Below are 12,540 nucleotides of genomic sequence, written 5' to 3'. Positions count from 1 at the left end.
ACACCGGGGTCACTGGGGTGGGCGGGTTTTAAGGCTAGGGCACAGAACTCTTGTACAACTGCCTGTTCCAGCCCCGTGCAGAGGGGGGACCCACGGCCTGGAAAGCAGGACTTGCCCGAGGTCACCCAGCAGGAGCTGGGAGGGGACCTAAGCCCCCCTCCCCCAGCTGACAGGATGATCCAGGTGAAAGGCTCTTTGCCTACTGGACAGTGGCCTGAACTGTCCATAGACAAGACAGGGGTTCTAGATTCTGCCCCAGGGCCTCCCTTGGAGAGCAGCAACCCTGGAGTCCGACTGGATTCTCACCCATCTTGTGTTTCCTGCTTTGTGACCTTTGCTCTTCTAGTGTCAATTTCTTGGCCTGTAAAATGGGGGTGACTGTCACCTCCTCACCAGGTCCCTGGGAAGAGGTAAGGAGGTGACAGCTGCCCCCTGCACAGTATCTGGTCCTCATGCAGGGAGCATCTGGGTTGTGGGTTGCTTGCACAGATGTGTAAGCTGAGGTCCTAAGAAGGAATAATGCCTAGCCTACGTCAGGGCTAGCCTGGACCTAGCCAACACCCAACACCAGACACACAAGTGGTGACAGTGGCAAGAAACAGTTTATTGGCCAAGGTGAAGGCACGAGGGGGCAGCACCCGTGAGGAGTGAGGGGTCAGACCTCCCGAGTGACCTAGAAATCCATGTCCTCGACCAGGTCCTCGAGGTAGGCCTTGTACTGGTCTGAGGTGAGAGTGAATGGGTAGCTGTTGGAAATGTGCAGGTCCACAGTGTTCTCCAGTGAAGACGCGCCCCCTGACCGTGCCATGTCCAGCAGGGCCCTGAGGCATGTGGGAACAACCTGCGGGAGGTGGGAGGAGAAACAGGAGTCAGGGGAAACACTCAACACTATCTACTGGCAGGAGTGGGGTTGAGTGGACTACAGCTCCCCAACAGCCCCCACTATAACCCAGGATGAACCATTAGGCCCAAGGCTGCTGGGAGTTGTAGTTTTCCCCATAACCACAACCACCAGAGGCCTGAGAAGTTGCCTAGGGCTGAGATGCTGGAGGGGTTCCCAGAAGCTAGGGCTGAGCAGCTTGTGATCAAAAGGACTGCTAGGAGCTGTAGTTCCTCACAGAGGCTGCTAGGACTTGTAGTCCACCGACTTCCACATGGCTCTGAGAGTTCAAAACAGGTTCTGGGGGTGAGGCCATGAGGGGGACACCCACAAGCTCCTGGGGATGAGGAACTGGTGGTTGCAGAGACTCTTGGAAGTTGTAGTTCCTCAGAGGGGCTTCTGGGAGTTGCAGTTTCTCCTCCCTTTGTTAAGATCCACCCCTTAGCTCCAGGAGCCCAGGCCTGCAGCACCTTGACCATCACGAGCTTCTTGGTCCATGGCTGGTCCTGGGGCCATGGCTCCCCCACGCAGAACCAGAGGGTGTAGCGTGGTGAGTGTCGGCTTCCTTCGATGAAGGCAATCAGATCTGGGGGCCCGAGATCCTAGTCAATCATGGGAGGAGGACCCCACCACCACCACCTGCCCCTCCCTGCCCCCCAAACCTGTCAGCCTCACCTTCTCCCCTGACCCGAAGCCTGACATACCTACACCACCATGACTAGATGGCTGCTGACCTAGGAGAAGTCCTGGCACAATCTTAAATGCTTTTCCTCCCATCAGGGTGGGGCTGGAAGATCTGCACCGCTCCCCTATTTGGGATAGGAAGGAGTACACTCCCCACAAGGACGGTCCCTGATTTTGGAGTACAAGGTGGTTGGAGTACAAGGTGGTTGGAGTACAAGGTGGTTGGAGCACAAGCTGGTTGGCAGTTGCTAGTCTTTAACCCCCGAAGGCCACATTCCAGTAGCCTCTAGCCACTGTGGCTATTTCCATTTAAATAGTAACTAATTAAAAGTGAATACAATTTAAAACCCCCTTCCTCAGTTGCATGGCCTAAGTACTCAATAGCCACACGTGGCTGGTGGATACCAGATAGGACAGTGCAAATCCGGAACAGTTCTATCACTGCAGAGGTATCTATTAGATAACAAAGCCCTAAAGGACTTCTCTCTCCTGCATCTGTCTACCCACACTAATAACTGGTGATAGTGAGGACTATGGCAGTCAATTCCTCAAGCACTTTCTGCACACTGGGCCCTGTGCCCCCTACCAGCTCCAGCAGAGGAGACACTCCTCGGGCCGACTCAGAGCAGTCCCATCTTTTGCCCCAGGTTATAGCACAAAGCAAAGCAGCAGGGTCTGAATTGGAACTCTGGGGTCTGCAGGTTCGAAATCTTTTTTTTTTTTTTTTTTTTTTTGGAGAGGGGGAGAGAGGGGGGGGGGGGGGGGGAGGGGGAGAGGAAGAGGGAGAGGTTTTTTTTTTTTTTAAGATTTTACTTATTTATTTGAGACAGAGAGGGAGCACAAGTGGGGAGGAGGGTCAGAGGGAGAGGAAGAAGCAGACTCCTTGCTGAGCAGGAAGCCAATATGGGGCTCGATCCCAAGACCCCGAGATCATGACGTGACCTGAAGGCAGACGCTTAACTGACTGAGCCACCCAGGCGCCCCGAGAGAGAGAGTCTTAAGCAGGTTCCGCGATCAGTGCCGAGCCCAACCTGGGGCTTGATCTCACGACCCTGAGATCATGACCTGAGCTGAAATCAAGAGTCAAACGCTTGGGGCGCCTGGGTGGCTCAGAGGGTTAAGCGTCTGCCTTCAGCTCAGGGCATGATCTCAGGGTCCTGGGACTGAGCCCCCATATCAGGCTCCTGGCTCAGCGAGGAGTCTGCTTCTCCCTCTCCCTCCGCCTCTCTCCCCTGCTCATATTCCCTCTCTCTCTCTATCTCTCCCTCTGTCACATGAATTAAAAAGAAAAAAAAAAGTGTCAACACTTAACCTACTGAGCCCCCCAGGCGCCCCCAGTGACTGACCTACTCTTCCCACAGCGGAGCTATAAGGCCTTGCCTCACTCACCTGACACGAAGGGCCTCAGGTTGAACACGTCTCCTTCCTCATCCTTGGGGACCTCGCCGCTGGGTCCATGACAGCTGTCAGGGAGGAGCTCCTCGCCCAAGGCCCAGTATGTGTGACAGTGCCCCAGCCTCCGGGCCCAGAGCCGCTGTCCTGCCCTGCACAGAGCTAGTCCCCCGCCCAGGCAGCTCAGCACACGCCTCACGTAGCCCATCACGCCCCTGTCTGTCAGCGACAACCCAGGGTCTGGCAGTATTACTGGCTGTCCGGGCAGCGTCCTGTCGCCTGCCTCTGATGCCACCAGCCGCAGGCCCCTCGGGCAGAAGACAGTCTGCTGGAAGACTTGGCGGCCCCGGTAGAAGGCAGTCACCTCGAACTCCCACTCTGAGCAGTGGCAGAAGTGACATGAAGGGGGAGCAAGGTTGAGAGAGCATTAGGGGGCACAGCGCCCCAGCACCTCCCACCCCACAGCTGGCACTCACCTTCCTCAGGCAACAAGAGCTGCCTCAGTGGGTTTTCAGGGGGCTCTGAGTTTGGGCAGGGAGCAGGGATGTCTGTGGTGGGGCTCAGCAAGAATGGAGGGGTCTGCTCAGGGACCACAGCCAGGTTCGAGGGCCCCCCTTCCGGGAGTGGGGCCAAGACCATGTCACTCAGTAACTCTAGTATATCTTCCTGGAGAGAAGAAAAAAGAAAAGGATCTGGACATCTCCATAGCCTTTTCTAGAGGCTTCATGTAGACCAAGGCCTTGGGACCCAGAGAGGAGTCAGACCTGAGCTTTGCCCTCAAGGGGCTTCCTGTAAGCGGGGCTGTGGGGGGTGGGGAGACAACCGCGGGCACAGACAGCAAAATACACGCTCTGGTATATGCTACGTGCGACTGTTGGCGCCAGGGGAGCAGCTAATTCCAGCCCAAGGGTCTGGCCTTGTGCAAGCAAGAGCTGGGCCGAGAGGGCTGGACACAATTTCAGAGGGGACTTGCCCTGGCACAGACATCAGCAAGATCAAGGGAAGGGTGGTTCAGGGTTCCCCAGAGGCTGAAGGTACTCTAAATAGCAACGGAGGCTATGAAATTCTGCGAAGGCGTCTTAGGGTACTCACTGCCTGGTGAAAGTTCTGAACTTTCTCCTGAGGACGCTGGAAGCCATGGAAGGGCTATGAGCAGGGGAGAGACAGGGTCAGCTCTAGATCGGCTGGGGGACAGCCTTGCAGGGGAGAGGATGGAGGCTCAGGAGGAAGACTGGGGTGTTGGTCCAGGAGGAGAACGGGATGCCTGAACAAGGCCCTGGAGACACAGAGAGAAGATGGGTCAGAGTGAGGGCAGGGGGGTTGGAGTGCATTCTTACCTGGGTATCCGAGGTACTGCATCTGCCATTGGCGTCCGGAGAGGTGTCCAACTCCGAGAAGTTCCCAGCTCCTGTGGAGGAAGGTGGTGAGTGGAGTAGGGTGTTGGGGACGCTCAAAGTCCCATCCCTCCATGTGAAACCCCACTTCTGGCACACCTGAGATCACAAACTCATAGACCTTGTGCGGGTCCTGGGGGTCCTTGCTCCGATCCTCGGCTAAACGCAACCCCTCCTTCCGGTTCAGGGCGGATCGGAAATTCCTCTTCCAGGTGGGCAGATCAGGTCTATCCTTTCCAGGAGTGTAGGCACCGCTGGCCTCCGCCCACGCCTGGGGATCCAGTGGGTACCAGGAGAATGAGGAGGATGACTAAGACCACGCCCCAAGGGTTCGCTCCCCTGGCACGTTCTAACTCGGCACTGATCCGTCCCCAAACTCTTGGCTTCTCTGCATCCTAAGGCCGCCTAACTTCACCTTTTGAAAAGCTTTGCTTTCTAAGTCAGCCTTCCAGGTCCTACTGGGTGTCTAACTCTGCCACCAACCTGCCCCAGGACACCTTCTGTAGTAACCCCGCCCCCTCGCACTCTAACTCGGGTTACCACCACCGCTGTATCCTAATTTGGTGAGAAATCACCTCAGCTTCGGGGCCACGTCTCGCCTCTAAGGTTCTGAGACCCGCCCCCAGAATGCTAGGACCAAGAGACCCGCCCCCTGCGAGCCCAGAACGCCCAGTTTGCATTTCTTTCGGGTTCTAACCCCGCTTTTCCGGTTCTTTTTTCGGAACCCGGCCGCTCCAACCTTGCCTGCTATCCGACACCAGTCGGCTGATCCTACTAACCCTTCCCAGTCTTGTCCTAACTCCACTCACCTCCACCTGCCGGCGTCAGCGCCTGCCAACCGCACGCGTGCTAACCCCGCTTTCTCGGCTCCGCCCCCTGCAAGTCCACCCCTCCCGGCTGTTAGCTCAGGGATCCCCGCGTCCGGGAAGCTCACGCACCTGGAAGATGCCAAAGTCCTCCTGCTGGGCGTCCTGCCGCAAGCCGTGCTTCCAAGGGATGCGGAAGCGCGTGCGTCTCTCGTCCAGCCAGGCTACCCCCTCCAGCTGCCCCAGGTCCAGCTGCGACACCAGCCAGGGCAAGATCCGTGGCTTTGGGGTTCCCATGGTCCGGCCTGCGCTTAGAGGGCAGTTCGTGGGCGCGGATGGCCTCATAGGCCCACCCGGCCCGAGGGTTCCGCACCCAGACCTTCCTCTCTTGGGGACGCGGTGCAATGTCCCTCACTTATGTTTTCCTGGGGTATAAAACAAGACACCTCCTCTTTTCATCCTCCAGACAGGCTCCCCCAATTCATCGAGGACTTCCTCCCCAATGCATTTGAGACCCCCCTTCTTTCCCCACCTTCTTCTGTGCAGACCCTCTAACCTTCCCAATTCCGCCAGCGTAGATCCTTCCCTCTTCCGCTGTAAACTCTTTTCTCCTCTCCCCTCCCCCACATCACCCAAGGCAGTTACCTTCACTTCCAAGGTAGAGCCTCCCCTAGTTATTTCAGGGCAGACGTTATTCACTTGTAGATCTCTACCTCCCGCACTTAACCGTGTTGTAGAACCCTTCTACAATTCCCCCACAGAAAGGCCCCTCACCCATTTCCACCGTAGACCCTCCATCCACCATTCCCCCCCCAACAGCCTGCCTTCTGTAGGGCGCGCGCGCGCGCGCGCACGCACACACACACTTTTATAGAGTGGACTGCCTCCCGTTTTCAGGGTCCACTCTTCTCTCCCTTAGATCCCCCAGTGCAGACGCCTGCCCTCCCCCCCCTCCCCGCTACTTTTTCTGGGTTTTTTTTTTTTTTTTTTTTTACAGCCGACCTCCAGCACCGGCCATTGCTTCACTTTTTCCCCTCGTTGCTTCACTTTCCCTAGAGTACACAATGCCCCTCTGGACTCAGGGCAGATCCTTTCTTTCTCGCCCTTCTCGGCCCGGACGCCACCAATTCCCCAGATCCTCCCTGTTACCTACGTAGAGGGTCGGGGCGCGCAGGGTGCTAGGACCCACCCCTGCGTTTTGGGGTCCGATAGCTCTCGAACTTGAAGCTGCACACCCTCCTTCCTGTCAGCTGAGCTTCAGAGCAATGCGATTTTCTGTTCTATCGATTTCACGAAATAAAAACAACTTTATCCGCGGTGGGTTGACAGGCTCTCTACAGCTAAAGAGGCGGCACCGAGAGCCCGGACGCCCTCCCCCCATGCCCTTTTTAGGCCTTCCGGCCAATGGCATGCTGGGAACGCCACATGCAAATTAGATGGGCATCCAGCGCTCCGCCCCTCCCACAATAGGGCCGTCACCAACTCGGACCAGTGCGCAGGCGCGGGAGAGTTCCCCTTAAGAAAGTTTTTGCAAGTTTAGTGAAGGAGGAGGGGGTGGCGGCTCCGGCCCCAGGTAAGCCGGGCCTTTGGGAGGGCTGGGGTGAGAAGGGAAAAGGCCGGGATCTCGGGGGGGGCCGGCACCTCAGTGCCGCTTCCCCGACATTCATGCGCCCCGTGTCCCCAAGATTCCAGCCTTGGTCGGATGAGGCAACTACACCTCCCAGGCCGGCTGCGCGGCTAGCTAGTGCGCACCGAGGGGAAGGTTTGCCGTGAAGCCTGCTGGGATTCGTAGTTCCCGATTCTCTAAGAGCTTGAGCAGCTTGGCATATGCCTTCAGAATCCAGAAGTCGGAGCCCCAAGTCCCCTTCTCTCTCAGACTCAAGAATTTAGATCCCCCCAACCCCTTTCTCCGAAAACCCGAGTCCAGCCCCCAGTCCCTTTCTCTCTTAGACCACGGCATCCGGGTCCCCAGCCTCTTCCTCTCCAAGGATCAAGGAGTCTCCGACCTCAAACCTCTTCTCCCTCTGAGGACTCAAGAGCCTGGGTTCCCAGCCCCTAACTCCCCTAAAGGACTTAGGAGTTCAGACTCTCAGCCCTTTCTTCCCTTGGGGACTCACGGTTCCTGGCCCCCTCCTTATTCAGGGACTAGGCATTTAGGCCCCAATCCTCCACCTCAGTTCAACCCTGGAGTCCATCCCCCGGCTTCTTTCACAGGTGCCCCATGGCAGGCTCGGAAGAGCTGGGCCTCCGGGAGGACACGGTGAGAGTCCTAGCTGCCTTCTTTAGGCGAGGTGAGCCTGCCGGGTCCCCCATTCCAACCCCACCCAGGTAAGAGGAGTTGCCCTCCTCCCTCAGGGGCCTGCAACTGGGGTAGGGCCCTCTCTAACTTCGTGCCTGGTCTCAGTCTGTCTGCGTTCCCCTCTCTTTATATCTGGCTCTTTTCCTCATGCCTGGGGCTGCAGCCAGAGGCCCTCCGTGGGAGGAAAAAGGGGCTCCTTGCAAAGGAGCCTCTGGGGTCACTCTCTGAGGTCCCCTTCCCCAGGAGTCCTGCCCAGGAGGAGCCAACAGATTTCCTGAGCCGCCTTCGAAGATGTCTTCCCTGCCCCCTGGGGCGAGGAGCAGTTCCCCCTGAATCCCCTCGGCCTTGCTCCCTGCCCCTCCGCCCATGCTATGTTTCAGAGCCTGGTAAGAGATTTCCCTAGATCACCCATGAACTTGCAGGGCCAGAGCTTTGATTTTTTTTTTTTTTTAAGAAGCTTTGATTCTTGAAAGCATAGAAAGGATAAGGAGCTAGCCCGAGATCACTCAGCTAAGAGGGGAGCTGAGTGGGGACTACCCTCACCATTCTCTGCTCCTCCCACCCCCAGTTACATTGCTGTCTGTCATTTCTGTGAGCTGGCTTCATAGGGGGGCTTTTGGGCCCTTTCTGTTTGTTATCTCTCTCCTCCCATGCATGCTTCCCTGCCCCTGGGACTTTGTGGCTACCAGTACCCTCAGTAGGAAGGCAGGAGATCTGGTTTTCAGTCACAGATCCCTGTCTGTTTGGTTACATGACTCTGGAAACTCCTTTTCTTTCTTGCTCCTGTATTTCTCCAGAAGCAAAGTAGAAATGTGTGCATGTGTGTGTGGGGGGTGTCCTTGGACTTGATCAAGAGTAACCAAAAGGTTTCCTCTCATATGTGAGACTTGATAGACTAGTAATGGCTACCGGGAGTGCTAGCTTGAAAAGGATTTCACAGCTGGGGAGAAGAGTTCTGTGATCAGTTGATGACTCCTGAAACCAGCAAGGATAGAATGGTAATAGTTGGAGTGCCCTGTGTTTGTCTTTCTTGGATAGGATCATCTTCAAGGTCTAGTTCAGCTCTAACATTCTAACTCTAGTTTGAAGGACACAATAAAATGGAAAGTATCAAGGCCTTTTACCAAGTGTGCTCACTGGGCCCCATTATGAAAGGGAAATCATTGCTACCTGGCAAGGTGGTTGGGACAAGAAGAGAATCCATAACTTCCCGATGTCCCGGAGACCCATCATTGGCTCTTTTCACCCAAGGCCCAGCTACTCCAGATTTCTATGCTCTGGTGGCCCAGCGGCTGGAACAGCTGGTGCAAGAGCAACTGAGATCCCCACCTAGCCCAGGTGAGGTACCGAGGGGCCCCGGAGAAGGATGAGGGCAGAAGGGTGGGCAGGGTTCTGCCCCCAGCTGAATTCTCTTCTGCCCACCCCCCAGAGTTACAGGGAGCCCCATCCACAGAGAAGGAAGCCCTACTGCGGAAGCTGGTGGCCTTGCTGGAGGAAGAGGCAGAAGTCATCAACCAGAAGGTGACAGGCAGTCTGTTCCATCCCTTAGCTAGGCTAGGGATTGCGGATTGTTGGGCACTGGGATCAGAACCTGGATCTGCATTCTCATTAGATGGTCAGGTGAGGAGAGGGTGGGACTCGGCTTCTATGAAGGGTTTGTAACGGGGTCCAAGCTCATTCTGCTCCCAGCATCACAGGCTAGTGAGCCGAGAGGCAAGATGTTGGGGTAAGGAAAGCAACTTTATTTGGAAAACCAGCACACCGAAGAGATGGCAGACAATCGTCTCAAAGAACCATCTCCCCCAGCATGAGATTTGAGCTTCTTTTATGTTAGGAATGGGGGAAGGGGGAGGGGATTGGAGTCAAAAAGTGACTGACGTCTGTAGACAACAGAGGAAGGTTGTGTAACTTCTTTTGTCCTTGGTCAGTTTCCTGGGACCAAGCCCCTGCTTAGGGCTCCCTGCTCAGGGAGTCTGCTTCTCCTTCTCCCTCTGTCTGCTGCTCCCCCTGCTTGTGTTTCTCTCTCTCTCTCTCTCTCTCTCTGTCAAATAAATAAATAAAACCTTTTAAAAAATAGAGGCACGAGGGTGGCTCAGATGGTTAAACGTCTGCTTTCAGCTTGGGTCATGATCCCAGGGTTCTGGGATTGAGCCCCACATCGGGCTCCCTGCTTGGCGGGGGGCCTCCTTCTCCCTCTCCCTCTACTGTTCCCCCTGCTTGTGCTCTCTCGCTCTATCAAATAAATAAATTAAAAATTTAAAAAACCTTTTAAAAAATAAAATAGAGAGGTTTTACTTATTTATTAGCGATATTATTTATTTATTTGAGGGAGAGAAACAGAGAGCACGAGCAGGGGGGAAGGGAGAGAGAGAAGCAGACTCCAGGCTCAGCGGGGAGTCTGATGCGGGGCTTGATCCCAGGACCCTGGGATCATGACCTGAGCGGAAGGCAGACCCTTAACTGACAGAGCCACCCAGGCGCCCTGTCCCTGGTCACTTGATCTTTGTGTACAGGTCATGTGTCGTTCCTATAAATCTTCCATAGAGCATAGTCATTTCTGTAAGTACTTCCATATCTCCTCTGGGGAGGCAGATTTCCGGTAAAAAAGCCGTTTTTGAGAATCTTAGCTGTAACATGCCTACGTGCAGGGCTAAGCAGAAGCTTCTAAACTATAGGTCCCATCAGGAAGGGAAATAGAAGCAGTATGGAGGCAGACGGGCTAAACTTCTCCGCTACAGGTTGAACGACAGAGTTATGGTCAGGGTAGTACCTTAAACCCTGGCTCGCAGTCACCGTAAGAGGGGCGTGGCCTAAAGACAAGGGGTGTGGCCACCCGAAACATGATCTGGGAAACTGACTGGGACCAGTTGAGGAATTAGGGGCTGTATGGTGGTGGGCGGGGAGTTGGTTTGGAGAGTGCTGTCTAAAATCTGAAGCCCTGGTTAACTATATAGGGGTATGCCTTAGAATGTTGGGGGAAATGAACTGCCGGCTCGGTCCTGGAACTGGATTGGCTCAGGAGCTTGGGCAAAGTGTGTGGTCCTATAATATCAATTGTACGGTGGAAGGCAAGGTTGTTGTAGGCACTGGCCTGGTCTCCGAGGCTCTCAGGGAACCTGTAGGGGGCGTGGCTATAAGATCTGTATTCTAGAACTCAGCTAATTAGGGCTTGGCCCTCATTGGCTGTCGGCCACCTTTCTAGGAGTAGTTTGGCAGAGCACAGAATCTGGTTTATGATTGGCTGATGTCATGGATGGGGCGTGGCTTTGAGTCAGTGTCAGGACGGCTTCCACGAGGAAGCCACGCCTCCTAGCCTCCTATTGGCTGTCTACGGAGGCGTGGGGGAGGCCGACCCAGCCTCTTCTCTTCCCGCCCCACAGCTGGCCTCGGACCCGGCCCTGCGCGGACAGCTGGCCCGGCTCTCTGCGGGCTCCTTCGCCCGCCTAGTGGAGCTGTTCTCCAGCCGGGAGGACAGCCCTCTTGCCAGCCGCCCACGCCCCACCTTGCCCTGCCCTGGGCCCCCGCCGCCTTCCCCGGAGCCCCTGGCCCGTCTGGCCCTGGCCATGGAGCTGAGCCGCCGCGTGGCCCGACTGGGGGGCACCCTGGCCGGACTCAGTGTGGAGCACGTGCACAGCTTCGGACCCTGGATCCAGGCACACGGGGGCTGGGTGAGCTGCCAGAAAGCTTCTCTGTGCCTCCCTTTACCCAATTGTAACTTGTGCCCGTGTGATGGGGGGGGTGGCTTCTTCGGCTTCTTTTCAGACATGACAAATATTCTCCCAGCCCAACCATTCATCTGTTTTGTGTTTATTGAGCACCTACTGTACACCAGTAGGTAATCAGTGCAGACGCTATGCTCGGCTTAAACCATTCTGATATGCACTGGCAGTTATGAGTGGGAAACAAGGGAGACCCCTTCCTGGGCCTCGGTTTCCTTATCTGTCAGGTGGGGAGAGTAGAAGTACCAATCTCAAAGGGTTATTGTAAAGATTAAAATGGGATCATCTCTGTAAGTCCTTGGAACCCTGTGGGCATTTGCGTGATTATCTGGTGCCTGTCTGCTTCTTTGACACTGCCTGCCAGAATGCGCTTGCCCAGGTATCCCCCTGCCTCGCTTCCTCTGCTCCATTCAGGTGTCACCCCCCAGTGAGGCCTCCCCTGGTCCCCATTTATAACTGCAGCCACCTCCATACCCTCCCACCCACTCCCTTTCCTTCTTCCATTGCTTTACTCCCTTCCGTAACACTCTGCACCTGCTAACACACAGCTTCTACCAGATGGTAGGATTGACTTGTTCTACTTATTATTTCTTTTTATTTTTTGTTTTCTCTTGCCCCTGACCTATCAGCTTCACAAGACCAGGGAGTCTTACCCAGCTCGCTTGCTGCTTTAAATCTAGCGCCAGGCTCAGGGCTGGATTGGGCTCCCGTGTACTGGCAGTGTGACGTTGGCAACGTCCCCAGCTACCTGAGCACCAGTCCCCCCCCCCCCCCCGCCCAACGGGCACCTTTCACTTACCTGCCTCGTCGCTGTGGGGATTCAGGGACAGAAAGATGTATGCCGTGCTCTCTCAGGATGTAACCATCCATTGCTTCACAGCCTGCCAGGAGCTGGCCAGGTGTGTTTGAGGAGCAGAGAGGAGGCCAGTAGGGTCGAAGCCGGGTGACCGAAGAGGAGAGGGCCAGAGACAAGAGCAGGAGGGGCGGGGCCTTGTGAAGGTGAGAACTTGGACTCTGACCCTGAGTGAGCCCAAGTCCCTAGAGCTCTCTTGAGCAGAGGGCGACGTGAAGTGATTTGGGTGTTAACTCGCGCCCTCTAGCGGCCTCGTGGGGCAATACTGTAGAGGGCGAGGCGGAAGTAGGGAGTTGGGAGGTGTCTGCTCGTTCAGGGAGATGAGGGTGGATGGGACCACGGTGGGGGTAGTGGAGGAGTCTCCCAGTTAATTTAGAGGTAGAGCTGACAGATTTTGCTTATGGAGTGGATTACGAGTGCTATTAATGAGTGCTAATGAGTGGAAGACGGAAGTCAAGGATGCTGGTCTGAGCAGCGGTAGGAATGCATCTGGTGCTCCCTGAGACGGGGGGG

The 12,540-nt window shown here is 55.8% G+C and overlaps 2 protein-coding genes across 7 annotated transcripts in view; one reads left to right on the top strand and one right to left on the bottom strand.

Moving 5' to 3' along the window:
• Nucleotides 1-583: 583 nt before the first annotated feature.
• On the bottom strand, nucleotides 584-6,534 carry IRF3 (interferon regulatory factor 3). Of its 4 annotated transcripts, none has more exons than XM_073886717.1 (9): nucleotides 6,310-6,534; nucleotides 5,289-5,581; nucleotides 4,450-4,621; nucleotides 4,294-4,364; nucleotides 4,049-4,102; nucleotides 3,433-3,622; nucleotides 2,954-3,334; nucleotides 1,351-1,466; nucleotides 584-841 (listed from the first exon to the last, which is right to left on the bottom strand). In XM_073886717.1, exons 2-9 carry the CDS (start codon nucleotides 5,499-5,501, stop codon nucleotides 674-676), a joined length of 1,365 nt encoding a protein of 454 aa, XP_073742818.1. In that variant the 5' UTR covers nucleotides 5,502-5,581; nucleotides 6,310-6,534; the 3' UTR covers nucleotides 584-673. The 4 variants fall into 4 exon arrangements, with proteins under 4 accessions (XP_073742818.1, XP_025705267.1, XP_025705266.1 ...); XM_025849482.2 differs by having other exon boundaries at nucleotides 5,289-5,466; XM_025849481.2 differs by having other exon boundaries at nucleotides 5,289-5,461; nucleotides 6,310-6,533.
• An 82-nt stretch (nucleotides 6,535-6,616) lies between these two features.
• The window catches only part of BCL2L12 (BCL2 like 12), a 6,703-nt gene continuing 779 nt past the window's right edge, over nucleotides 6,617-12,540 (top strand). The window contains exons 1-7 of one of the 3 annotated variants that reach the window (XR_012376405.1): nucleotides 6,617-6,729; nucleotides 7,371-7,484; nucleotides 7,699-7,841; nucleotides 8,707-8,793; nucleotides 8,885-8,976; nucleotides 10,836-11,123; nucleotides 12,055-12,173. Coding sequence is in view for 2 of the 3 variants with exons in the window: in XM_025849484.2 (XP_025705269.1) it covers nucleotides 7,378-7,484; nucleotides 7,699-7,841; nucleotides 8,707-8,793; nucleotides 8,885-8,976; nucleotides 10,836-11,123 (717 nt within the window). In the remaining variant the exon portion in view is untranslated. The remainder of the gene's footprint in view (nucleotides 6,730-7,370; nucleotides 7,485-7,698; nucleotides 7,842-8,706; nucleotides 8,794-8,884; nucleotides 8,977-10,835; nucleotides 11,124-12,054; nucleotides 12,174-12,540) is intronic. The other 2 variants (XM_025849484.2, XM_073886719.1) reach the window with 2 other exon arrangements.

The sequence above is a fragment of the Callorhinus ursinus genome, unplaced genomic scaffold (genome assembly GCF_003265705.2).
Source record: "Callorhinus ursinus isolate GAN/ISIS: 27379988/994484 unplaced genomic scaffold, GSC_fseal_2.0 scaffold71, whole genome shotgun sequence".
NCBI lineage: Eukaryota > Metazoa > Chordata > Mammalia > Carnivora > Otariidae > Callorhinus > Callorhinus ursinus.
Note: the sequence above shows the minus strand (reverse complement) of the source record. Positions and strands in the feature narration are given on the sequence as shown.

Bases quoted from the DNA above. Each gene is read 5' to 3' on its own strand.
- IRF3 (XM_073886717.1), bottom strand. From the start codon at position 5,501: ATGAGGCCATCCGCGCCCACGAACTGCCCTCTAAGCGCAGGCCGGACC. The intron at 4,103-4,293 runs GTAAGAATGCAC...CCCTGCTCATAG, and splicing joins GCAGTACCTCGGATACCCAG to CCCTTCCATGGCTTCCAGCG. The intron at 1,467-2,953 runs GTGAGTGAGGCA...TCGGGCCCCCAG, and splicing joins CCTGAGGCCCTTCGTGTCAG to ATCTGATTGCCTTCATCGAA.